Source organism: Tribolium castaneum, chromosome 7 (assembly GCF_031307605.1).
Source record: "Tribolium castaneum strain GA2 chromosome 7, icTriCast1.1, whole genome shotgun sequence".
Classification (NCBI taxonomy): domain Eukaryota; kingdom Metazoa; phylum Arthropoda; class Insecta; order Coleoptera; family Tenebrionidae; genus Tribolium; species Tribolium castaneum.
The window spans coordinates 9,964,361-9,991,928 of NC_087400.1; the positions used below are offsets into that span (position 1 = coordinate 9,964,361).

The window sequence follows — 27,568 nt, forward strand, 5'->3', positions numbered from 1 at the left end:
CTCAAAAAACGGACCCGTGAATGTGTCACTAGTTTTTTTTCTTTTGGACATCCAAAAAGTAGCACCCTGTACAAGCGAACTTGAAATGTTTTTCGAAGTTTATAATGTTATTCCTACTCGAAAATTTAGCACAAGTTTTGTTGAAAACGATTTGATGATCAAATGAAGTTTCCTGAACTCCGGGTGAGAAATTCCTGCTGGAAGTTGAATAAGTTCTTGAACTTGTATCTCCCAGTTCTCAGTGTTTCAAAATTTTCACACAAACCATGTCCTGTCCAAACAGCCTGCGGGCGGCCCTCGTCGCCACCCGATCCTTTGCCATCCGACACCCGCCTCATCCGATAATCACTCCGATAATTCTCCCGCGTGTATCATCATTAAGCACCTCGAGGCAATCATTCATTGTCGTGCAGACACCAGGTGAAAAAAGTGGGGTGCAGCCGATATGACATCCAGCATCAGTTAGTTCTCTCTCCGGAGTCGCAACAGCATCACCGTGTCTTGAGCCTGAGCGTTCAGTCTGCGGTCGTGCGCGAAAGCGAGAGCACTTCTCTTCCAACAATAGACACTTCTTATCGAAGGTGCATCAAGCACGTGCGATTACTAATTACGGTCTCCATCTCTGACCTTAAGAAAAACTCCCTCGGTTAATTATTAAGTGGTTCAGCGACCTTGCCATTGACCCTCCACAGTGATTATGTCAGTTTTTCGCGAGTGAGATGTTCTTTATGGTCGGACAAGACATGACGAATGTTAACAGAATCAGGGTTGTGGTTTTAGGGAGTCCCCGGGTCGGTAAATCAGGTGAGGGAACGCTTATTTAATTGCACGCTTTCGAGTAATTACAAGCGATAAATCTTTTATTTTTGCAAAGACGCGCTGCAGTTTGATCTATTGCGATGGACTAATTACGCATTTTGTCAAATGAGTGGGTGCTGATTGGCGCAAAAACGAGAGAAACTCGACGAAAGGAAATTCACTTATTTACTTATTGTCACCATCTGAAGAAATTGATTCGAAGTCTATTTTGGGGTATATCCGCTTCCGTATATTTAATAAGCAATATAAATGTCGTAAAGATCCTAAAACAAATAAAAATTTTATAGAAGGTTATCATTTTATGGCGGTTAGCACCTTACGAAAATAAATGCTGCGTGTTTATGTAATCTGGTCGATCTGTGTTAAAGATCTTGAACTTGGCATCGGATCGTAATTAATAACGCGAGTTATTGGCACGGTTTTCATAAATATTTAAGCTTTTTGAAACGATATTTAGTCTCGTTAATGATATTGTCCGGATTTTTTCGGATTAGTCTGGATTTTTAAAAAAAAATATATTTTCAGACACCAGTACATTTTTTAACCTACTGTGTGTTTTTCTGTTTTTTCAACAAAATTGTGACAGCTTTTAATTTTTCATATTAAAATATTTATTATTTTTAGTTTCTGAGTTTCCCACCCTTTTAGTTTCCTTTGAATGTTTTGAAATTTTTCAATTTCCAGTTCTATAATAATTCAGATTTTTCGTCTATAATTTCTTTTTCTTTTAGATGTTTCAGTATTTCAGTCTTTAAGTTTCAAAGAACCTCAAATTCTTAGGTTCTAATTTAAGTATTTACAGTGTCAGTTTTAGAACTAAATAATCTTTTCACTTTTCATACCTTAATTTGTTATATTTGATTAGTTTGTTTTTCTGCAATTTTTTAAACAAAATTTAGAGTGCTTTACAGCTACCGGATTTTTTAAATTAGAAAATGCAAGTCTGGGTTTTTGTAAAATTTTTAATGTTTAAAAACTTTGTCAAGAAAATAATTATTTTTTTAAATAAAAACACTAGTTTCCCCTTCAAGTTCAAGTTTTTTTATATTTTTTTCCTTAGACATTTTGCTAATTTACCAAGAAACTATTATTTCAAACATTTTATTGCAAAAAAATCTGTAATAGTACCTACTTTAAATTCCAAGTTTCAAGAAATGACCTGAAATTTTTTAAAAATGCTTTATAGTACAATTTATTAATAATTTTTGTATACAAATCATCGTAAAAGATTTGAAGGAAAGTAACTAATTTGTTGCACAAACAGTCGGTAGAACAGTAGAACGTGTTTCTGGAGTACGATCTGTTAAATTTGTTCAAAATAATTTAAAGATAAAACATTCCACTAATTTTAGTGTGTTTTTTTACAATTGTTCCCTTTTAAAAACCTCATAGTTTTTTGGGTTAAAAAATAATTTAAACTTTAACACTAGAAATTGTCAGTTTTTTACAAGTTTTGTTTGCAGTCTTGTAAGCTATGTAAAATTTTAGCTAACAAATACGTGTATAAATTATAATTTTTTTTTATTTTTAGACACTTCTTTAAATGAGTTTACCGAGTCACTACAATGCAATTTTTTAAACCTACTGCGTGTTTTTCTGCTTTTTTAACAAAATTAATAAATCGTGCCAGTTTTTCATTTTTAGAATTTTTAGTATTTTTTTAATTTTCTTAGGTTCTCAGCTTTTTACTTCCTTTGAATACCAGTTATTGATTTATTAATTTTTTACTTAAGACTTCTTGGTTTTGAAGTTTCTCAATTTTCAGTCCTTGAATTATTCAGATTTTTTGCCCTCAATTTTTTCTAAAAGATGTTTCAGTATTTTAGCCTTTCAGTTCCTAAGAATCTCAACTTTTTGCTTTCTTATTAATGCCTTAACTATTTACCGTCCCACTTTTAGATCTGAATAATTTTCCCACTTTTCGTGCTATAATTTTTTAGTTTTTCCATTTTTCAATCAACTAACTGTTTGTTTTTCTGCCACTTTTTAAACTAAATTTAAAGTGACTTACAATTATCGGATTTTTTTAGATTAGAATATGCAAATCTGGGTCTTTGTAAATTTTTTAGTGTTTAAACTCTTTGCAAAGAAAGTAGGTAATATTTAAATAAATACACCAGTCTCCCCTTCAGGTTCAAGTTGTGTTTTCTTTATTTTGTTTTCGATTTATTCCTTTAAATACTTTAGTAATTTACCAAGAAACTACTATTTTAAACATTTTATTGCAAAGAAATCTATTAAAGTATAAGTTTCAGGAAGCAGTGACCTCTCGAAACTTTAAAGATGCTTTATAGTTCAATTTATTAATAATTTTTTATACACATAATCCTAGATGTCCTTTAAAGGAGATTTGAAGGAAAGTAACTAACTTATTGCACAAATAATCGGTAGAGCAGTATAACGAGTTTCCGATAGTCCGATCTATTTAATTTGTCCAAAATAATATAAAGGTGAAAAATGTTCTCTAATTTCAATCTGTTTATAACTTCTGGTTGCCAGTCAAAAATTCACCAAAAATCATTACAGAATGTTTTTTTTACGATTGTTCACTTTTAAAAGCCTCATATTTTTTTGGTTAAAAAAAATTTAAACGTTAACACTCTGTACATTAGAAATTGATACTTTTTTGCAAATTTTGTTTACAATTTGTTTAAAATTTTAGCTATCAAATACGTGTATAAATTTTAATATTTTCAATTCAAACATTTTCTACGAATTGTAATCTATCTTATTTTTGCCATAAATGCCATAATAGATTTTACATTTTTTATGACTTTCTACTTGTTGTCAAAACTTTTTTGATGTAAAAAATAATTTAACATTTAACACACGTGAATTTCTAATTTTAATTTCTTCTAATTTCAATCTGTTTATAACTTCTGCCTATCATTTACTTACACCAAAATTCAATGAAGAATATTTTTTCACAATTGTTCACGTTTCTAATTTTTTTTTAATTTTGATATAGTTATCCATGACAGTAACGCTAGCAGTGAAAAGTATTGCGTAAATAACTTCAGCATGGTTTTATCTGTCAATATGTCAAAAATTTTTACAGGACATAAAAAATTTGAAAAATAAATATGAATTTTGCAAAATGTTATATAGGAAAGTTATACTTGATGAATTTTATTACGTGATAAAATTATCATACGTATTTCTGATACACTCTGTATATAATTATTATAAAAAAATTTACTCTACTGTTGCCCCAAATGCCATAGATTTTACATTTTTTATGACTTTCTAGTTGTTAAAGAATCTGAACCATTTTAAAGTAGAAAAAGTCAAAAAATTATCAATTTTGGTGCATATTTTCTTTAAAAAAATTACATAAGAAACAGTCAAACTTTAATAAAACCAAAAACTTATAGTTATGTGAGAACCAAAATTTGGAAATTTAACATTCTCTTAAAACTAACATCTATTTTTTTTCAAAACTTTTTTCATGTAAAAAATAATTTAAAATTTAACACACGCGGAGATAGATTATCAATTTTTTGTTGATTTAAGACACCAACTATTAATATACAAATAATAAAATAACAAAAAATAAAAAGATTTTCCCCTTTTAATCAGACAGAAATTTTCGTAAATAAAATATGATTAATTCAGGTTAAGGTTCCTAAGCAATGTCACGGTTATCTCATGTCCATTTTTGGAAAAGTCTAATTCTGTTTGTTCACCGTCACAACCAATAAAAAATTCGTCACACTCTTCACCACCGAAGAATCGAATTTCGAATCATGTTTAATGAAAGTCGCTTCTCAGGCCCAATTTTCCACCGATTAATTATTTCCAATGAAAGTTAATAAATGACCCTGAACCAGTGTTATGAATGAACCAATTCTTCACTATCAACACAACTTTTAAATAATAATTCAACTCGTCTCGAAAGTAAACAACATCCACCGTTACGTGTTTCAAAATCACAATTTTTCACGAATCGCCGTGAAAAGTGCCAAAAGCATTATTAACACCGACACTAAAAGTGTGAATATCACGTTACACGTGGAAAATGAAGAAACATTACATGCCAGAGTGTTGTAAAAGAACTTTATTGTGGATTGTGAGGCCATTTCGACACTTTGAGATATTGTTAAGAGAAGAAAGCTGGTCGAGGAACATCGGTTACGTTGTTGGTCAAAAAGGGACAAGTAATGGCTTCATTTGGTTAAAATAGTGGTCACATGCCAAGAGTTGGAGTCATTTTTAATTAGCAATGCTTATTGTAATTTTAATAACTTATTTATTGCACTCACCAGTGTTCAAATTTAAATTGACAAGACTTTAGTCGCTGCCTTTTTTAAAAGCCGGTTCTCTCTAAAATAATTAATTGTCAGAAGGGCCAGAACCTGAAACATCGATATAGTGAGTCAGCGAGTTTCAAGATGCCGCAAGATGATACTGAAGAAAAATCTTCATTAGATTAGGTCTTTGTGAGTGACTACCACCGATCCGAGTGGTGGTTTTTGTGGCAGGATAAGGTAATTAAAAGGACCAAGATACCGCTCTGATTGAATTATTCTCATACCGAAGACACTGTTATTATTTGTTCAGTCGTTCAAACACTATTAACATAATTATTGAAAACCCATTTTTGAATTTTTTGAACAACATGGCTTCTTCAATTACAGTTTACTGCTACTATCGAATTTTTGTGTGAAATTTTAATCGAAATTGGTATGAATTTTTAACAAAATCTAAGGTAAGATAAAGTTTTACTAAATTTTTTTTTTGTCATGACTATAATGTCAATAATTAGTACAGACCGGATTTTAGGAAATTTTCCTAACACGTAATTTTTAAGGGCTTTTCTTAAAACTCGAAATAATTTTTTTATTTTTGCTAATCCATAAATTAAATTATTTTATCCTATTTTTAAACATTCAACATTTGTGTTTAACCTTCCCAGTTAATAAGATATTTTTTCATTTTTTTATTAGCACTTTATTAAATCATCACATCAAATTTTTCAATTTTATATTTATTTTATTTTAAATCTAACGATTTCTTGTTCATCAGGCTTCCAGTATTTCAGTTTTCTAGTTTCTTACTTTCCTTATTTTCAATATTATTTATTTTCTCCATTTTTCAGTTTTTCGTGATTTTACTGTTACATAATGTTCTTACTTTGCAGTTTCATAGTTTTTTAGTTATCAGTATTATCACTCTTTCAGTCACTTAAATCTACAGAATTTTAATTTGTGTTTTTGTGTATTACAATTTTTAAATTTTTTAGTTTTTTGGTCTCTGAATGTATTGGTTTTTTATTCATAATTTAATATTTATCAATTTATTAATGTTTTTTCTTTTCCAGTTCTATAGTTTTTTTAGTTTCTGAGTATTTCAGTCGCTTGATTCTTTAGAATTTCTCAAAATTTTTTTTTTTATAGTTTCTTAGCGTTAAAGTCGTTTTGTCAGATTTTGAACTTTAAATTTTTGAAAATACTTACAGGGTGATTTAAAAGTGACGGATATGGTGATAAAATACGTTCAATGTTATAGAATTATAAAAAGACAAAGTTAAAAACAAATTAAAAAAACAAAAAGTAACTTACTTTTGACATATTTTTTAATTTGTTTTTCTAAGTAATGATATTGATTTTTGCTCTTTTATTTTCTATGATGTCGAATTTTATTTATTGTCAAATTTGCAAGTTTTTTAATTGTTTTATACATCATAAGACATTAATTGTCGACTTTTTTCAACAGGTATTTGTTTAAAGTTACAGTAGCTGTCGTTTCCGCAAAGTTAAAAAAATATTATCTGAAGCACTAAAAACTTAACTGAAAAATTTTAGTTTGAAGAGCTCTATCTCGTGAAAAAAGGCTAAAACAATTTTTTGTCATAGGAACTTTTAATTTAGTTTAATGTTCTTCATTAGTACCCGAAAAATTGTCTCGTACTTTTGAACCAACCTGTATATATACTCTAGTTCTGTATTAAATTATTTGTCAGTTTTAAACAAGTATTGTATCTTACGAAATTTTTGTAAGAGTCTAAATTTTTTATTAAAAAAATTATTTAGATAAATCTGTCAAGATTTCAGTGTTCGCCTATTATTAGTTTATGTTTTAAATATATAATTATATTTATATAATTATATAATAATTATATAATTTGTTGAATTATTACAATTGTAATTAATACTTTTTTCTAAACGACAGTATAGATTTTAATTAGTTGTGTGAATGTTCTACTTTTCTAGGATTCTTAGTTTTTGTGTAGATTAAAAAAAATGTGTTTTTGACAGAAAAATCAGATTATTTTAAAAACTAAGCAGAATCGACCATTTTATTCGCACCTAAAGCGAAATCTCGTTCTGTGAGAAATACCGGCCCTAAAAACGGTTCACTGGTGTCTCGTTTGTCCTAGGAATAAGTAATTAACTAATAAAAATATAAAAAACACCCCTTGTTTATTTAGTGCACAAAAAATTGTTTTCAGCAAAAACTCAATTATTCAATTGTCAAAAATGTACCAAATTTGGTAAAAAATTTTTAAACCTTTTTAGGTTTTAACTTTATGAGTTATGTTTTTACTTAGATAATTTAATGACATTTAAGAAGCAAAAACAAAACATTGGGTGTTTTATTTAACTTTTTGAAGTTATTCAACTTTTAACAAATTTTTTATTTTTTATGTTTTCAGGGCTCATACTTTCCTACTGTTTTAATCACACAGTTTTTAAGTTTATTTTCAGTATTTCAGCCTTTTTATTTTCTTAGTTTTCCATATTTCTTATTCATTTGCAAAATTTTTCATTTACTCGTTGTTTCACTGTTTTATAATTTCAGGTTTTCTGTTTGTTAATAATTTTAATTTGCAGTTCTATAGTTTTTAATTTATCACCTTTCACTTACTTGGACCTATAGAATTTTAATCTGTAATACTGTTTTTTTATTTTTTTTTGTATACAAATTTTTCATTTTAATTTTAATTTTTAAATTTTAATTTTTCATTTGAGTTTCTTAGTGTATTGGTTTTTTATCCAGAATGTTATATTTAAATTTATTAGTGGTTTTCTTCTTTTGAGGCTTCACGAGCCTTTGCAAAAACACATCTTAGCCAAGCCACTTTGAAAAATGACTTTCTCATTCTTAAATTTTAGTATTAATAGCATAACAAAATTATAAACAGTAGACATGTCACTTGTTGAAGCAATTAAAATCGAGAATAAAGTGTACATTTTTTTAAACAGTACTCCAGGAGTTGTAGAAGAAAATTAATTAGTAACAAAATTAAAAAAAATAATATAAAAATGTACTGAAAAGAAAAATGTTAATTGAATGAAAAAATATTAGTAATGCAGAGGTCCTTGATTTTAGTATTACAGTAAAACCTATGAACAACGGACACCGATGGGGAAACTTTAATTATCCGTTGTGGTGAGTTGTCCACTAATGGCAGGTGGGAAATTTTAATATAGGTCTTGTTCCGTTCCTACATAATTGTCCGTTGTGAAGTGGTGTCCGTTATTTGAAGGTGTCCATTAAGGGAGATGAATTTTTACAGAAAAAAAACTAATTTTACAACAGCAAATTTAGAACAATCTTTATAGCTTTAACAGTTAAAATTAACGTATTTATAGGTTTGTTGTGTAATAGATAATTACGTTTTCATTTTTCTTGTAGAAGGAATTAATAAAGAAATTATTTCTGATTGTGTACAACTTTTTTTGACACCTAAATAAGGTTTTTAACTTCTAAAAAATCCGGTCTGTAGTATAATCAGCCTAAAGCATGGTTTAAGGGTCACACTTTCGTGTTTTTTCAAAGATGTTTGTTTAAGTTAGACTTTTTTTTTATTGTAATGTTAGTGTCTTAATCACGAAATCGCCCAAATCACTGTCCTCATTTACACGATCGAATGCGACTCGACTAGTGTATCTCTCACGTCGCAGCCTTTTTGTCTTCATTAATTAAGAAGAAAAAAGGGCCAAGTCAGCCAACTCTCATGAATAATTCATCCGGACCAACATCTCCATAACTCATGATGAAAGGTACTCCTGTCGATCGCATCCTTAGACAAAACGTCAATATGATTTGGGTGTTGACCGGTAGTTCTTGAAAGAAGAACGCTGTCAATAGGGGGTATCCAAATAATCCCAAACAGCCGTCACATCGCCCAATATTGATGACTTAGAAAAATGATAAACGGTGGATGAGTTGCGAAAGAGTTAACCCAGATGATTTGCTCGCTCATAACTCACTCCAACGACAGCTTAATGTTAAAATTACAAAATTTGATCGAAGAAAGTTTTTCTGTCATCACCAAGTAAAAGTGAGATATGGGACTAGTTCTATCATCAATCACACAGTCGTGGCTCGTATTTGCCCATTTAAAATTTTTATTGTCGTCGTGAATTGTAACCTGAGACCTTTCATTTTTACACTCAAGTCAAATTTTATTGCAAATGTTGGTTTTAAAAAAAGGTGTAAAAACGTGCCTTGAGACTACTTGGAGCAATTAGCAAAATGCATTTCTCACGCCCTAATAATAAACAGGAAGGAGCTATATGGCATGATAATTGCAAATGTCATAAAGGTATGACCTTCCTTAAATATTGGCATTAGAATTAACAGTAGTCATAAACAATGGGCAAAAATGGTGTTATTAATGAAGTCGTTAAATAAACGTGACCTGGCGGTGTATCTAAATGTTCACATACGTTTTAAGAAATTTAAGGTCAACCAGTCTATCTCTAGTTCTGTTTTCTTTTAATCAGAATAACCATGATGTTTAAAAATTTACAGAATGTTTTACTATTTTCAAAAAACGCAAATGGTAGGAATTTCCACTCAAGAACCAAGTAAGGTTTGAGTGTAGTTGGCTTTTAAAGACGAAATAAATTAAACTTTTTAATATCATTTTGAAAATTGTGTCCATTCATAGCGACTATAAAAAAAGTACAATTTTATCACAGACTTTAAAAAACTATTTTGTTATAAATATTGATGATATATTGATTACGAGCAATAGTAAGGCAGTAACTAAAGATTCAAAAAGAAATACAAATCCATTGTAATTTATACAGGCTGACTCAAAAGTATCGTACAATCTCTCGGGTGCTGATAAAGATCATCAAACTGAATTAAAAGTTCCTATGACAAAAAATTATTTAAACCTTTTTCCACGAGATTTTCAAAGTTAAATTTTTTAGTCAAGTTTTTGGTAAAGCATCACTGAAAATTTTATTTAGCGGAAACGACAGCTCTTGCAACATTAAACAAATGTCTGTTGGAAAAAATAAATAATTAATGTCATATGATGTACAAAATAATTTAAAAAATTGCAAATTCTACTATAAATTAAATTCGACATCAGAGAAAACATAAGAGCAAAAATCATTGTCGTTGCTAAAGAAAACAAATTAAAAAATATGTCAAAATTAAGTTGTTTGAAAAAAAACCTGACTCTGTCTTTGTGCTTAACTAAAGGTTTTTCTTCACCGTCTTTTGTCCGTCAGTGTTGATTCACCCTATATACACTAATGCTCACGTATAATTTTTTCTGAAAAAAAATTTTTGATTTAATTGCTAATAACCGGAAAATCCAAATTTGACAAAACACTGTCCTTAAATGCAGTACAAAAAGACTTTTAAATGTACAGGGTGACTCTGGTATGTGTAATCAGTCTATAACTTTTTTCTATTTAAAATATTGCTATGTTGTTTTTATTATCCGCTTGATCGACTTAAAGTTCACAAACTAAAAATATTTTTATTATACACAGGGTGTTGTATACAGGGTGGTGAATCAAAGTTATATATTTTTAAATGGAATATTCTATATATTTTTGTATAATTAGATTTTACATAAAAAAATAAAGTAACTTTGTATAATATATTATGGGCTTATGTTTTTGTTTTTTGTTTCAGAATTATTAAACTTATTGTTATAAAAAGATTTATAATTGTTTCAATTTTTGAAAAATCACTGCAAAGTCGCCAATGAATATTTTTCGACAAATTTGCCACAGGAAAACCGAGAATACTTTGTAGTTTTAGCAAATAATCGACTTTTTCTTGAAACACGCAGATAATATACAGGGTGTGCCAAAACGCAAAAACTTGAATAACTCGTTTTTTCAAATGGAACAGCATGTATTTTTTATGTATCAATAGCATTTTTGATAAACTTTTTAATAGGGTTCGCATAGAAATTTAAAAAAAAATTCAAGCTTTCCAAAAAAAATAATTTATTACAATAAAATTTGTTACCCTAGAATGTAATAAGTCAAACGGTAATTAATTTTTAATATGCATTAATGTCACAAATTACATTAGTAATGTAATTATTACTTGATACATAAATGAATTCCACTCATCAAGAATTATTAATAAAATTAAAAAAAAATTTTTTGAACTCTACTGTAAGAAATATTTTAAATTTGCTATACAATCCGCATATCATTAGAAAGCTTATGACACATGTCATCGATACGTGTAAAAAAATACATGGTATTGCATTGAAAAAAATGAATTATTGAATTTTTTGCTTTTTGGTACACCGTGTGCATTATTTGCGTGTTTCTACTAAAATTTTACTATTTGCTAAAACTAAAAGGTATTCTAAGTTTTTTTGTTGCAAATTTGCCGAAAATATTCATAAATGATTTCGCAGTGATTTTTTAAAAATTGTTTTTTCTTATTAGCAAAAGTTGAATAATTTCGAAACGAAAAGAAATGACCCATAACAGTTTATGTAAAGTTACATGATTTTTGCGTAAAATCTTATTATGCAAAAATATATAGGTTATTCTATTTAAAAAAATATATGCTTTCGTTCACCACCCTGTGTATAATAAAAATAATTTTAGTTTCTAGATTTTAAGTAGGTCTGTTGTATAATAAAAAGAACAGGGCAATATTTCATAGAGCAAAAAAGTTAAAACCGATTACGCACTTTTGGTTCATCCCTGTATAGTTTCTTGGTTTCTTTTTTGCAAAAAATGTTTGTATGTTCTACGGTACACTATAACTTAGGAGACCAAACGAGAAACAAAATTGCAGCTTTGCCTTAATAACAGAGTGAGAAAAACTGACGACTAAAATTTTCATAAGAAACCTGGAAAAAAAATATTTAAAATTTGCACTTTGTTCCGTATTTTTTAAAACTCTGCGAATACGGTTAATGATACAAGAAAAATGTAAGAAAGAAAGTTGTAGAGAATTAAATTTTCTTTAAAAAAGTCCGGCACACCATATTATTATCTTCAACAGTTTGGCTAGAATTTAACTTTCCAATACTTGACCACCGGTAAAATGAAACAAATCCGTCGCCTGAGCATCTTTGGACGACTTTGGGGCTTAAATGGTTGGAGATTGGAATATAATCTCGCGGTATTTTTTGTAGGAAATTTAATTTTTGACAACTTTTTTGTAAGATTTTTTTGCATCTGTAACCGTTTTCGCAGTGTTTTGAAAAATATGGGGCAAATGGGTAGAAATTTGAAATTTTGTTAAATAGAGTTTACGATATTTTTTTGCATTATGTTCATGTTTCACTATTGAGAATTTAATGCTCTATTTGCCTGTATTTTTTTGTTTGCTATGTGATAACTGTTATACAATTACAATCATTTTTTCAAATTAATTGCTCAAAAAACTTGACAGTAATCGAACTGCGCTCTTTGGCGACATTAACGGAACTATCGAGAGCGGGACCGTTTTATTTGTATGTCGTTTCAAAGCCTAACCTTTAGATATCCGTAGTATGGATTGTTTTGCACGTTTCGATTTAAAAAGCTCGCATTTAAAAATTATTTCAAGTATGAGAACCGTAAGGATTTTTTAGTACCTTAATCACCATAATACATGGTGCCTTTCCATACCACAAAATTTCTCTGATTGAAAATTAGTTTAAAGTTCGGTTTCACTTTCGAGAAAATTTGCATTTAAATCTTTATTATTAGAGAATGGAGATCTACAAAAGTAACAGCAAAAAATGAATTTGTTTCTGTGTGTGACCTGGTATTTCCTTGAAATAATTGTGAATTGTAGCAAAATGGGACAGGTGTTAGATAAACATAAAGTTATGACCCGTCATGTCATGACTTAACACAGACGAGACGAACAAGAGTTCCTAACAGAGTGTTTGAATTTTTCTCATTTCCCATATTTAGTAGCATTTATTAAGACCGCTGCACTTTGTCGCAACATTAATTGCCCATCATTCACACTTGTAACTTTCATCCTTTTGTATGCATGGAATGGTTAAAGTCAAAACCAACATATCTATAATAAGTTTATGGAGCTTGGAAAATGAGAGAATACCGAAGCGTTGAGGAAACGTAACAATTTATTACTGGACATTAATTTTCAATTGCAACAATGCGTACGCCACACACATTCTCCAACTTTAATTATGTAATTTATTGGATTATGTCCAAGTACGGAAAGCTTTGTTTCGCGCAGACTTGGATTAATCAAAGCTCGAAAAAATGAAATGTCTGGAAGCGATCACAATGTATAAAAATAAAATTGTAATTTCACGGCAATTTCTCTCGAATCCTGTAACTGTAACTCTTTGCGTTAGCAATTCCGAAAAGCAAACAATTTTTTTTTCTAAAGCTCAAAGTGTGAATCAGAAATGGCCACGGAAACAAACGACCTCATTTGCTCGGCCAGGATTCTCTCCTGAGCCATCAAATTTTACGACGGGATTAACAAGCCAAAGAAGAAACATAATCAGAGTGTTATCGAGCTCGCTTAATGACTACAGCTGTCGAGATAAAATCAATCAAAAATGGCAAAGTAGGATGCTATTTGAGGGGGAAAAAACGCAAAGGAGTGAATATTCATTTTGATAACTGCACTAGTTCCTACTTAAGCTAATCACGGATTAGCACCAAGAAAAATTTATTCAAGAATTTTTCCGGAAATTTTTACTCACACTGACAAGTTCGGAATGCGTTTTCTCGCATAGTTGGGAGTAATTACACGCGCAATTATTTTGTCAGATGGACAGTAAACATTTGTAAACGATTCCGGGAATGTGTTTTCATTAGTAATTTATTTTGACATAATTTGCAATTTTTTTCTTATTGTCTGTTAATAATGGCACAATTCATCAGATTTTCTAATAACAGGATGGTAAAAAATTAAATTGTAGATAAGTCTTTAATTTGTTGTGGTTTGTTACATTTTGTCTTTTCAGCGAACAAACTTCTTAAAACGATTTAACGATTTAACATCAAAAATATAAAGGCCGTACATATTTTATTTTTAAAAGGCCTTGTTTATCGTAGGTTTTTGAGGGACATTTTTTTATAAAAAGATGATTAAGGAGCGATTTACAGAACGTTTTAATGGCAATTAAAATTTAAGTCTCTATTAATTTGACATTTGTCAATGCATTTTAATGGCAACTTAATTCGAATTAGTTTAATTCAGAATTAAATTTTAATTTCGCTTTCTGTAAAGCGACTCTTATGACACTAACATATTCTGATTCAAATACAGTCAACTCGAGGACACACTTTTTGACAATAATCTTAATATAAGGGTCGTTGTTGTTTTAAAAGCCTTTATTAATTAAAAATTAAATTAAAATATATTTTTTTATGGTCTATTTTATAATTTCGGAATTTATAGGAATTTGCAGCTTTCAGGATCGAACTAGTTGTTCCAAATGATAGAATTTCATGACAAAATAAGGGTCCTGGTGTCACAATTAGGGGCCGTTTTGTATTGTGACATTTTGTCTTTTCACTTGGCAAACTTTTTATAAGCATTTAACGATAATTTAACCGATTGTAGACCATTATAAGGGCTGTACATGCTTTAGTTTTAAAATGCCTTGTTTAAAGCAGGTTTTTAAGGGCCATTTTTTATAAAACAACGATTAAAGGAACTAACATATTTTAATTCAAATTAAATCTGTACAATTAATTAAAGTATACAGTTTGAAGAACTGTATAGTTTTGTAGTTTATAGGAATTTACAGTTTCTAGGCTCGAACTAATTGTTTCGAATGATAGAATTTTAAGTCAAAATAAGGGCCGTGGTGCCAAAATTAAGGGCCGTGATGGTTTGTTTACATTTTGTTTTTTTAGTGAACAAACTTTTTATAAAGACTTACGTATTTAACCGCTGCTAGACTACAAACATAAGGTCCGTAGACATTTTAATTTTAAAAGGCTTTGTTTATAGTAGGATTTTTAGGGCTTTTTTAATAAAAATATTATTAGAGGTACTAACATATTTTGGTTCAAATTAGATATTAATAGAGAATACAGTGTAAAGAACTTACAGACACTAAACTTAATATAAGGGCCGTTGTTGTTTTAAAAGACTTCATTCATTAAGAATTAAATTAATCTACCATGTTTTGCTTACTGTCTGTTAATAATGAAAGAATTCTTGATTTTCTTAAATTTTGTTCGCAGCTCAGACAGGTCTAAGTTCGAAAAATAAATGTTTAAAAGATCAGCTTTGAATTTTATAAATTTGGAATTTGTAGGAATTTTTAATTTTCAGACTCGAACTAATAGTTTTAAATGATAGAATTTTAAGTCAAAATGAGGGTCGTGGTGGTTTGTGACAATTTGTCGTTTCAGTTAACCAACCAACGATTTAACGATTATTTAACCGCTCGTACACCATAAATATAAGGGCTATGAAAATTTAGTTTTAGAAGACTTTGTTTAAAGTAGGTTTTTGAGGGCCATTGTTGTTTTAAAAGACTTTATTAAGTAAACATTAAGTTAAAATATTTTTTTCTTATCGTCTATTAATAATGGCACAATTTAGATTTTTTATTGACAGGATGATAAAAAAATTAATTTGTAGATAGTCTTCAATTTTTTTTGAAAAAAATATCAAAGATAATTCTGTATTACCTCATTACTCTAAATTATGTTTCCTGCTCAGACATGGTTAAGTTTCGAGAAATAAATGTTCAAAAAGTTCTGCTTTTGGAGTTCAAATTTTATAATTTTGGAGTGTGTAGGAATTTGCAGTTTCCAGGCTTAAACTAGTAGTTTTAAATGACAGCATTTTAAGTCAAAATAAGGGTCCTGGTGCCAAAATTAAGGGCCGTGGTGGTTTGTAACATTTTTGTTTTTTCGATGACCAAACTTTTTAGAATCGTCGGAAAATTTTATCGTAGGTATAAATTTTGAAAAGTACATTGTTGTTACAATTGTTATACTAGGAATAACTTATCCGGGTTTATCTGACGATTGTAAAAACCACCCTCAACGATTATTTAACCGCTGGTAGACCATACATAAAAGGGCCACGAAAATTTAGTTTTAAAAGACTTTGTTTATTAAAGTGGGATTTTGATGGTCATTTTTATAAAAAGATAATTAGAGGTATTAACTTATTTTTATTCACAATAAATTTAATTAACTAGAGGATATAAATTTAAAGGACATCTTAGAGCTGGATTACAGAACATTTTAATTGCAATCAAATTCTAATACGTCAACACCGAATTGATTCTAAGGGCCATAATAAACAATATTTTTTGTTTAAAAAAGTAGGTATTAAAACTCTCGGTTTCCAAATTGGTATATTTGGTCTTACATTTACGGCCATGTTTTTTAAATTGACTTTAAGGGCCATAGAAATCTATATTTTGTTCAAAAATGAGGAATAAGAACTTTACGGTTTTCAAATTCGTTTAGGGGCCTTTGATGTCATATTTGGGGCCATCTGTTTTGATTGACAGTTTTTTATAAGTTATAACTATTTAAAGAATTTAGGTACTGTTGCATTTTGGACCATAAAGCATTATAATAAGGGCCGTAGACGTTTTGTGAGTCATTTCCAAAAACCAAAATTTATAGGATTTTAAAATTTGGAATAATTCTGGTTAGTTTTTTTCAGGGTTATTTGAGGAGCAGTTTTTTCGATTATATTAAAAATTTCAATAACACAGCTCCCAAATCAAGAGCAAATAGCAGTTCTTAAAATGAAGACTGTTTAAATCTCGAAAACAACGTTTTTTATCATTTTTTGTCTAGGTAAACAAGACACCGTTTCGTAGACCAAGTCAGCCAACATATGGCATTTGAAAAACAGTAAAAATAAAAAGAGGCGTGCAATTTGTAAACAACCTATGGCGATAGTTACAGTGCACCAAAAATCCATAATTACTGGTTAGAAGATAGCACGCAAAAGCTACAATTAACTTTTTCTCCCATATGCAAATTGAACCCACACAATGGAATGAATTTTTTCCTTGGGACCTAATTATTTTTTACAATTTGATTAATCAGTCATCTCTCACAGACGAAAAAAATAAATGAGCATTTAATGAACTTACTGAAACGAATAAATTTGCATAAGTAAATAATTTTGACGGTCTAACTCTAATCGTTCCATAATTAATTTGTGGTATGTAGGACGAGCATTTGATTTAGTGCAAAAATGCCTCTTGTAAATGTAAATGTCAGAGCGGAGCTCGGAACAAGTGACGTATCTGGTAGTTCGTATCATACAGGAGCTGACTTATAGACTTCCATTCTTTTAGCAGCCATTAGTTGACACAATACACAAAGGAAAATTGTTGTTTATTGTCGACGTCTCATTCACCTGTCCCAAAACTAGCACCTCCACTATGTGAATTACTGACTCATCCTCTTTACTCTTGTTGTTTTACGGTGCATAATCGAGACGTTACTTACATTCCACAAAAGCGGTAATAATTATTATGGAACTAGTTGTTTTGCATGAAGAATGAGCGAATTAAGCATAGTCTATTAGACGCGAAGGGAAGCTGGAATTTTAATATGGTAGTTAAGGAGGTACCTGGATAGGCTCGTTAATAACGTAGTAAAATTTTGAAACGAAGTGGATGCAAAATGCGAAAAACCGTTCGTGTACTCTAAATTTATTATGTATTCAGTGGATGGTTACGGTTTTATTGTTTTTTAAATAAGCCAACACACCTGAAGCCGGTGTTATTTACTCTACTATTTAATCTTTGGAAAGCGTTAAACGATTGTAACCAGATACTTGGTTTGAGAAGACAGTTAGTTCTTTTTACAGTAGCAAGTTCCGTTTTCTCTACTGTCTAATAGAAATGTCTTTTTCGTCTGTTTGTGAAGCTTTAGTGAAGTAACAATGAGGCTCGGAACAAAAAATAAAGACTTTCCAATAAACACTTTGTGGATTGTTGGTAACGTTTGTAATTGCAAAACGGTTGAAAATTATTTTTTAACCAACATGTTTTGGAATCACTAAAAATTTGTGGTCCTTAGCTTAACTTTTTAAGCGTGCAATCATTGCAAAGCATTTTCAAATAATTCTTTAAACTGATGTTGCTTTAAGTACTTATTGTTTAATCTCTGTTTATGCAAGTTCTGAAATTTGAATTCTGATCAATTATTTTTGAACCAACACTTTTAGTATTTATTAGATCTTGCGACTTTTGTGGATACCTCAAATATCTAGTGAATACCAAGTAAAAAATATTACACATTTGGTTAGGAGTAGCATAACTTTGGTCATATACGGGGTGGGTCACCTAAAAATATTTTTGGCCATATTTCAACAATTCATAATCGCACAGTTTGTTATTAAGTACTTTATATTTTCTTTGAAACTTGAGATTTTTATTCAAAAATTTGGTACTTTTCCGTATAATTAAAATTAATTAATTGAGATATTCATTAATCAAAATTTTAAAATTTACAGTGTTATTCTAAAACAGCGATGCTTAAAGATGTAATAAAATTCTTGCTATCACTAAGATAACAGTTACGTTTATTTTTATACAGTGCGTTAAAGTAACACATAAAATTCATACTTTTTATTTTTTTTCAAAAAAGCAAATAAAAAATCGCCTCTTATAAAAAGATACAGCATTTTATGTGTTTTTTAACTTTTTATTTATATTTTTCTTTTTTAATATTTTTTATTTAATGTTTTTAATTATTTTATATTCAGATAAAGAAGTGTACTATCACAGTACTATCACAGTACAGTAATCAAAAATGTCGTTTGCCATTTAAAACAATCAAATAAAATTGACTTGTTTTAGTAGTTTCTTTAAATAACTTACAATGGAAACATGAATTTTGTGCGTTAGACTCACCTTGTATTTAATTTTAATATTTTTTTTAATATTTTTTTGGGCTAGCGACATTTTTACTGACTTTTTTCCTAGTTATCAGATGACCCAAGAAATAACATTTTTTTGCAGCTACCTAGTAGTAATTAATTAATTACCTAATTAATTAATAAGTAATTAATAATTAAAGAATTTTAATTATAAGGCATAACAGAAAATTTCTGAAACAAATTACAGTCGTAGAAAAAAATACATATAAAGTCTTTAACAGAAAGCACCATATTCTGTGCGATTGTTTTTTGAGATACAATAAATGTATACTTTTAGTTGACTCTCCCTGTACTAATTTGCATTTTTTCTTAAGTATTTTATATTTTTACTGAAAATTTTATATTAATTATGGTGTTTTAAGACTTGGGTGTCTCTTTTGGCGTTTTAATTTAACTTGCAATAAAATGCGTGATTAACAGTTCACGTGACCAAATTGAACTAATTTGATTGATCTATTCACGTTGTTAACTTTTAATAGTTAACTTTATTTGAGCTTTCTATAAACCGGCCCTAAATTTATGATGACAAAAGTCATTATCTATTTGCACATAGGTTGTCATAAAAAGAAGAAAAATAATTTTTTCTTCATAAAAAACGAAGATCATTTTTTTAATAGATATTATACTACGTGTTTTCACTAACTTTGCATTTGAAAGTCAGTATAAATGAAAATATGGACAAAGTGCTAAACATTGTAGGAAAGGCATTTCTTAGACAAAAAGTAAGTTTTTGTACAGTCACGATAAAAAATGACACCTCTAAACCTGTAGCCACATTTTTTTATTCGATACAGTTAATGCATATGTTTGGCACGTTTATAAACTAGCTGGATATTGTAGAAATTAGCTGGACAGCTTGGTAACGAACTCGTTTGTTGAAATTTGTAACCTAAAAGATTCTAGTCGGACTTTTGCTATCCGACCTGGTTGGAAGTGGTGTCATTCTTTTTGATCGTGACTGCACGTACCATGGCTAATCAAAAAATTATAACCTTTTGAAAAAAGTGACCTTTTGACAAATTTTTTGGTCAAGCAATCCATAACTGTTGTTTTTTAATTAATTTTTTGCACTTTTTCTTCATTTAGTAATTCCATACGTTTAGAAAGATATTTACGATTATGGTGTCAAACAGCATCACTAAACTCTCTTAATTGTCGATATGGTGGCAAGTTTTTTGAGCAATCATCTTGTCTTAGAGATAAATTAATGACACATCCAGGCCAGTAGCGTTATTAGTAATACTCGGAATCTTCAAATGAAACGCAAGAATGAGGATATATCCAAGTTTAACCAAAAATAAAATAACAGAATAACAGCCGTGATGGCCTTTTCGCCACAAGATAAAGACGACGCACCCTAGATTCGCATACCACGAACCAAGCAAACCATTGAAACTGTTAAAATAATCAAAGTATATAATTATCGATCGCTGATATTTATATTACAATCGCACACATGTGTAATAAGACATTGTTATTTGTACGGTTGGCAAGCATGTAAAGGCCCCGAGGGCCGGCTATACACAGAGCCAATGACATGGAACAGTGAAAGTACCGCCGATTCTTATCACAGAATGATGATACAACCCGAACCACGTGTTATTGGCGCTACTGAGATCGTTGATACACCCTGTATGTGTTGCCAGTGGCCAATAATGTGTGCCAATGTCCTTTTTGTTCACACGCTCTTCGATTGTTTTGAGGCTCTAAGCGGGGAAATCTACCTACAATCGCAGAATTATTACTTCAATAATAAATTTATTTCCTGTTTCATTTGATAATTGCAATACTTGGAGTAATATGTTAATGTGTGCTGCATTGTGTAAGTTGTTTTTTCGACGCTTGCTTGAAAAATTTTTGATTAATCTCTCATGGGAGGGAAACGCAGACTCTCTCCACAAATTTAGTTTTGTAATTTACCTGTATGTATTTTTCAAGGCTTAAAGAGTCTTTAACTGTGAATTGTTGGTATGATTTTGAGGTATATTTTTGCTGTAATTTCAATAATCTATAACTTTTACTTTAAGTGTGTTTTTATTTATTTTTATTTTTTTGATTATTGTTAAACTTTTGCAAATAAATGCTTTCCTAATGTCAATTGATCTACCTAGACCACCAGTAAAACCAATTTTTTCGTATACCAACATTGTTCGTGGTTTCTTGAAGGAAGCGGCAAACTTTTAATACCTAATACGATCCCACATTTATTTATAGACACTTTGTATAATAATACAGAGTGGCTGAAAAGTATGGATACAGTTAAATATTTTCAGAACGGTTTTACAGAGAATCTTGAAATTTTGGAAATAGTTATGAAAAGTGTTTAAATTCTATCATCTGAGAGCTTTTTCAAATTTCTATTGTGATTTATTTTCAAAATACAAAGCTAACTTGTTTTTTTTAATGGCACAAAGGGCCAAGTTTAGTAATTTTTTAAAAAGTATTTTTTCTAAGTTCGCTGATGTAACATAATGCCCACCTTTATTTAAAATTAAAAGGTAAAAAAATTCAAATTCAAAAATTTTGTTCTAGATATCTAGAAAAGTAAAACTAAGTTAGTTCTGCCACTTGTATATTACCAAAAATTAAACTTGTGTGCAATAATTAGTTTAACAAAAGTCTATGTAAATAAAACTGAGCGAAAAAAATCTCTTGTTGGTTGGTCATGGCGACAGAAAGCCAAGATGTTAGTGGAAATCATTTTTAAAATCTTTTGCTCCATAAAATTATTTCGTGTTAAAAGTTTTTTTATTTTTTATTAAAACATGTTGTTTTTTAGTTAAAAGTGTAATTTCAACAATTATTTTTAACTTTTACTTATTTTTGGTTAGTTATTTTAACAGAATTTTACAATTTTTAAAATTAGAAAACATAAAATTAAACCATAAGACTTTGAAAACATTAAATTTGATCCTTGTTGCCATTTAAAAAATCAAGTTAGCCTTGCATCCTAAGAATAAATAGAGATAACATTTTTATAAACATATGAAATTATAGAATTTTTGACGAATAGTTTTCATAATATTTAACCGTATTTATACTTTTTATTCATTATTATTTATTATTAATCATTTATTATTAATTCAGGTGAGCAAAGTTAATTAGTGTTAAAAAGCAAACCCTTAATTTTATTCCTGAATGTGAGCACTGAATTTCCAGAATTAAAAATTTCGATGTATACAGGCTGTTCTGTCTAAACCCCACATTAGAAGTATTGAAACTTTTAATAAAGATATTTATCTGAACGTAAGTGTTCAGCCATAATCCCTCGAGTTCTGCTCAATGAAAATATTTTTAAGATGGCGGCACTTCCGGTTATACCGGAGGCCGGTATCAACCTTCTTATTTTAAATTGTAAGCTATGTTGTTCACTGCGTTTTTGGATTAGTTGCGTTATTTTAAGGGAGTTTTATTAGCTTTAACCTAAGTTTAACCGTTTTTGAGATATTTAGGATTTTTTTTTAATTTTTGGATTTGCACCTGTCACTTAAAAAATCGGAACTCGCTTAGTTTTGGAGATTTCACAATCATATTTGGAGAAGCAAAAAGAGAAGGTCTATGTCTGTGCTTCAGTGTTCTTCAATGAAAATAAAGTTAATAAACCCAAAAATTTTAAGGTTCATTTGGACAATTTTAAGTACGCATAACTTAATTTTTTTCAAATGGTCCCAATTTTTATTTTACTAGATGGAGGACAATTTTGTGATAATTTTCAAGTTATGTTGGTTTTTTGTCATTGCAGGAAATTTCGTAGTAACCACAGCTATTTTTGCATAGTCTGTCATAAAAATATTTCTGATTAAACTTAAACGACAAACTTTGTTCAAAATTGTATTGTCCGTCCTGTGAAAACAAAATAAATTCATTAAATGTTGGTTTAAAAAACTTTAATTTCTTACATTTTCTCTCTCGGCCTATGACTAATGAATTTCTCAATCCCAACAAATAGTTATTGTCACTTGAAAACTGTTAAACATAAATATAGGGAATGTTAATATAGATTTAACCAAAACATTTTTAAATATTTTCATTTTTGTTATGTAAGAACTCGTTAGCCATCCTCATCCAATGAACGTTCGAGAAAAATTCTGCTTTATTTAAATAACAATTTTCTACGTATTTGCTTATGCTTATGCTTTATATTTTAAACAGTATTTTGATTAAAATCTTCACTAAATACTTCACGATGAAGCAAATACTACAGACAGTTAGTTGTTACCTTAGTATTGTCCTCTATTTACAGTAGGATTTTTCTGTATGGACATATGGGCCAGGATGAAAAACAGTTAAGGATTTACTGAATTTGGGGAAAGATACATATTTATTGATTTGTATTTATCGAAAATTGCTAGAATTTGCTTAATGCTAAAATAATAATTAGAATTCTTTAATGCTGTGAAGCAGTGTATATTAAAACACCAATATTCCTAACATTTTTCGAGCAGTTCATATGCTTAGTAATTCATTTGAGGTGACATAAGAGGGGAGTTACCAACTTTTTTATTTCCAATATTAAAAAATGATTAATTTTTCTCGATTTGGCTTAAATCGAGCACCTTTTGACGAGTTGTGGCCGTAATTTTCTGCACCAAATCCGGTTCCTCAGAAGTTCGCCGTCTTGGCCGGGTCAACGTTTGTAATCGTGAGCTAATATTGTCCTTGCAATTGCAAGCAGGGAAAAAGGAAGAGTCTAGCAAACAAGCGAAGAAGTGTTGGATTTGGCGTGGATTACTTATGGTTATCGTTGAATCTGATTGGGTTCGAGTCGATTTGTAGTTTGTGTTTTTTTTGTGAAGATGGACGGTCATCGTGACCGGACGTGCTAAAAATACCGCGTGGCGCTGGAACTTGTGTGTATCCTCTTCGAAATGCAAGCGCTAATACCTTTGCAAATTGCAGGTTAGTAGCACACGCGATTCGGTAGATAGGGGCCTTAACGGCGTGCATATCTTCTGCCTCATCGGGCCATCGTTAATTAAACGAGGAACGGACGCGAGCTTTTTCTAAAGATGTGTGTACAGCATGAGCAAAAATCGGAGAGATAGTTAGGTTACTAAGTGTTAAAGCACTTATTAGTAGGGTACGGTGGGGCAGAATCGAGCATGGGGATTATGACCTTTTGCTATAACAGTTCTTGAAGTGGTTTAAAACAGTAAGTGGTATCATAAAAAAATATTAGCTTTTACAGGTACTAAAAATACTACGTACCTAGCGTAGTACTTACTCCACAGTATACATGAAGTTATACTGAAGTGACTACTTAGTAAAAAAATACTTCATAAGAAATAATTAAAATGCTTTAACAAAAGTACCAATCGTCCGCATTTGTTAACTATTAACTATTTTCACTTAACAAAAATAAAAAATAAATATCAATTAGTTGACATTAGAAAAACGTGAGAAGTTTTTTCTTTATGTAAAAGTTTATACTATAGTAAATACCACAGAGTAACTAAAATAAGACCAAATACTTTTTTTAATCATACGTCTCAGGGTGGTATGATAAAATTGCGCAAATGGTCTTACTTCCAATTTTGCAAGTAAATGCTCTAAAATATATGAAAAAAACAAAGTAAATGTAAATGTAAATTTTTATTGAGCGTTTAGTTCAAAATTGTTAATGCTAGTCAGTACGAGCATCATTTTTTAAAAGTAACACGTCAAATTCGGAACGAATGTGGATGTTATGCAATTAGTAGGGTAGGGTGGGGCAGCATCGGACGTGGGTCAACTCGAGATATTTGAAATATACAACAAGAAAAAACTCATACAGGAAAAGCTTACACGGAGTAATTTTCTCGAAAAAAAAGCTCACGTCAAAAAACTCTCACTACGTTCAGACTGTCAGACACTACGTATTTACATAAATACGAAGTACACACAACAGTCATTTTAGTTTACAAAAGGCAACTAAGATATTTTCATGAGTTTACTAAAATTGAGCTACTGTTAACGACTTTACGGTTTTCACTTCTAAAATCACTTTGATTAGCTTTACAATGGTTTTGTAATTTTGAACAGAATTGTGGCTTCTTTTTACGTGAGGCATTACATACAGCCTCTTAGGGAACGGTTTAATAAAAATTTGAAGGTAGATAGAGAATGGCAAAATGTATCGATTAAGTAAAATTTTTGTACATCGAAAATGCATAGTTTATGTAATGATAATCATTGTCTAGTTGGTTATTGATCTTAATGTTTTGTTTAATTTGACCCATCTTTAAAGTCATGTAAAATTACCGTAACTGGCGCATTATAAATGCTAATCGATATTAACTGGTCATCGCATTCGAACTGATCAAAGTCGTAATAATAAAAATAATAAGTGGTCCTAACCAAATCCAAAATCCAGTAACACAGTTTTTTTTCGAAATATTTGGGAAATATTAAAACAATTTACTACTCTTGTCTGTTGTAAATCTTTAAACCATCAACTTTTAAGAATAAACTTAAAAGATAAAAAAATGTAAAATGAAGCGCTGAACAATACTTAGTCATAAAATACACTCATAAAATGAATGTGTTACAACACGGTGATGCTACAATGCAAAAGTATGGTCTTACCGTCGAAAAATACTTTAGACGTTGGTTTACATACAGGCAAAGTCCTAACCTAGTATCTCGGAAACCAAGTATACTGCAATTTTTTAATAATGTGCCAGCAGTCGCACCAAATTATAAAAAAAATTAAGTAACTCCTACATGGTTGAAACAAATAGCAAAAACCAAATGGATTTGTAAATCCTAAAAGAGTGTAAATTTAAATATGTGTAAGTATACAGGCGGTGTCATTTAAAAACACTGTAAAAATGGAACACTCTGTATAAGACGAAATAATTTTAGAATCTGCACATTTATTTTAATAATTATTCATTTTGATATCATTGACTGTGTAGATGTAATTGAGCATGCCCATATCAACGAGTCACCCTGTATACATGCTGTTCCCTCTACACCCCACATTAGTAGTAGTATTGGTAGCTCTAATAATGATGGTCACCTGAAAATTTGTATACAACCATAATCCGTTAGGTCCTGATCAATGAAAATATTTTCAACATGATGGCACTTCCAGTTTATCGGGAGCCGTTATCAACTTTTCTATTTTAAATAGATAGCAATGTTTTTACTGCATTTTTCGATTACTCGAGTTATTTTAAGGGAGTTTTTATGAGCATTCTCTATACCTACATTAGGTTTTTGAAATATTTAGGGTTTTTTGAAAATTTTTGATTTGTATTTTTAAATTCAAAAATGGATAACACAGTCGTTACGGCTTTTTGTTGGCATTGAGAAAGAATCCATAGCTATTTTTACATAAGTGGCCATGGAAACGTAAGAAATATAAGAAATCAAAGTTTTTCAAATCTAAATTCAATGAATTTATTTTGTTTTAACGAAAAGGAAAATAAAATTTTGAGCAGAACTTACTGTTTATTCATTGAGAAATGTTTTTTGTCAAACTTTGTAAAAATATTTGTCTGGGAGGAATTCGCCGCAATGTCAAAAAAACAACATAACTTAAAAATTATCACAGTTAAGTATAGGGAATGCTAATTAAAGTCGTTGCTAAATTTTTTTAGATCTAGTAAAATAAAAATTTGGGCATTCCATTTGAAAAAATTGACTTTTAGCTTGTTATTCAAAAATAATTTTAAAATTTTGGAGATTGTAAACTCCAAATTCTGAACATTCTGAAAAAAATATGTAGGCTTTTTTTATTGTCTAAACACGCTTTTTAAAACTTTAAAAATGACAAAATTAGCGATTTTTGAAGAGAAACGTGCAAATCTAAAAATTTTTGAAAAAACAGCTAAATTTATGTGTAAAAAAAAGTTGATAAAAATCCTTTTAAAACAACTCGAGTTATCTAAAAACGCAGTAAATTTTTTTATTAATTTAAAATAAGGAAGTAATCAACGATTTCCGGAAGTGCCGCCATGTTGAAAATATTTTTATTCAACAAAACAAGAGCTCTATTGTTAACAAAACTTTCAATACTTATAATGTGGGGTTTAGACGGAAGACCCTGTATTTTCATGAATAATGTTTGGGTTTACTATATTGATTTATAAATTTTATAAATGTTTTGCAATATTTATGTCATCGTTATTCACTTTACTGTTATATACAGAGTGAGTTTAAAGTAAAACATAAAATTCGTTATTCTTTTATTTTTTAAAAATACAAAAAATACAAAAACAGTTAACTTAGCATTTTAATCTAACTCAAATTTGACGTAACTGGATTAGTCATAGCGGCCAATATGGCGGCGCCATGACGTCATTACAGAATTTTTTAAATCGAACGATATCATTTTTCTTTTATAATTAGAAGCCCTACTAATTGGCCTTTACAACTGTGCTATTTATTTTGGATACGAACGAACCAAACACCCAATTTTTTTTTTGAAAACATTATTTTATAAGTAACGTATAAAATTTATATTTCTTTTATTTTTTAATAATTAAATAATCCAAAAACAGGTAACTGTTCATTTAAATTGTCCTCACGTTTAAAGTAACTAGTCACCACGTCGTCAGAATTTTTTAAATGGAACGATATAATTTTTTTTTAATTAGAAGCTTTACTAATAGGCCTTTACAACTGTACTACTTATTTTGAATGTGGATGAGGCGAACAAAAAAAATTAAAATTTCCATTAGTT

The 27,568-nt window shown here is 29.6% G+C and overlaps 1 protein-coding gene across 3 annotated transcripts in view; it reads left to right on the forward strand.

Annotated features, from left to right (window-relative positions):
- Positions 1-456: 456 nt before the first annotated feature.
- The window catches only part of LOC660862 (ras-related and estrogen-regulated growth inhibitor), a 161,051-nt gene continuing 133,939 nt past the window's right edge, over positions 457-27,568 (forward strand). The window contains exon 1 of one of the 3 annotated variants that reach the window (XM_008200332.3): positions 457-804. In XM_008200332.3, the coding sequence (XP_008198554.1) occupies positions 720-804 (85 nt within the window). In that variant the 5' untranslated portion in view covers positions 457-719. Of the gene's footprint in view, positions 805-23,582; positions 23,800-27,568 lie in introns of those variants that run through there. The other 2 variants (XM_008200331.3, XM_008200333.3) reach the window with 2 other exon arrangements.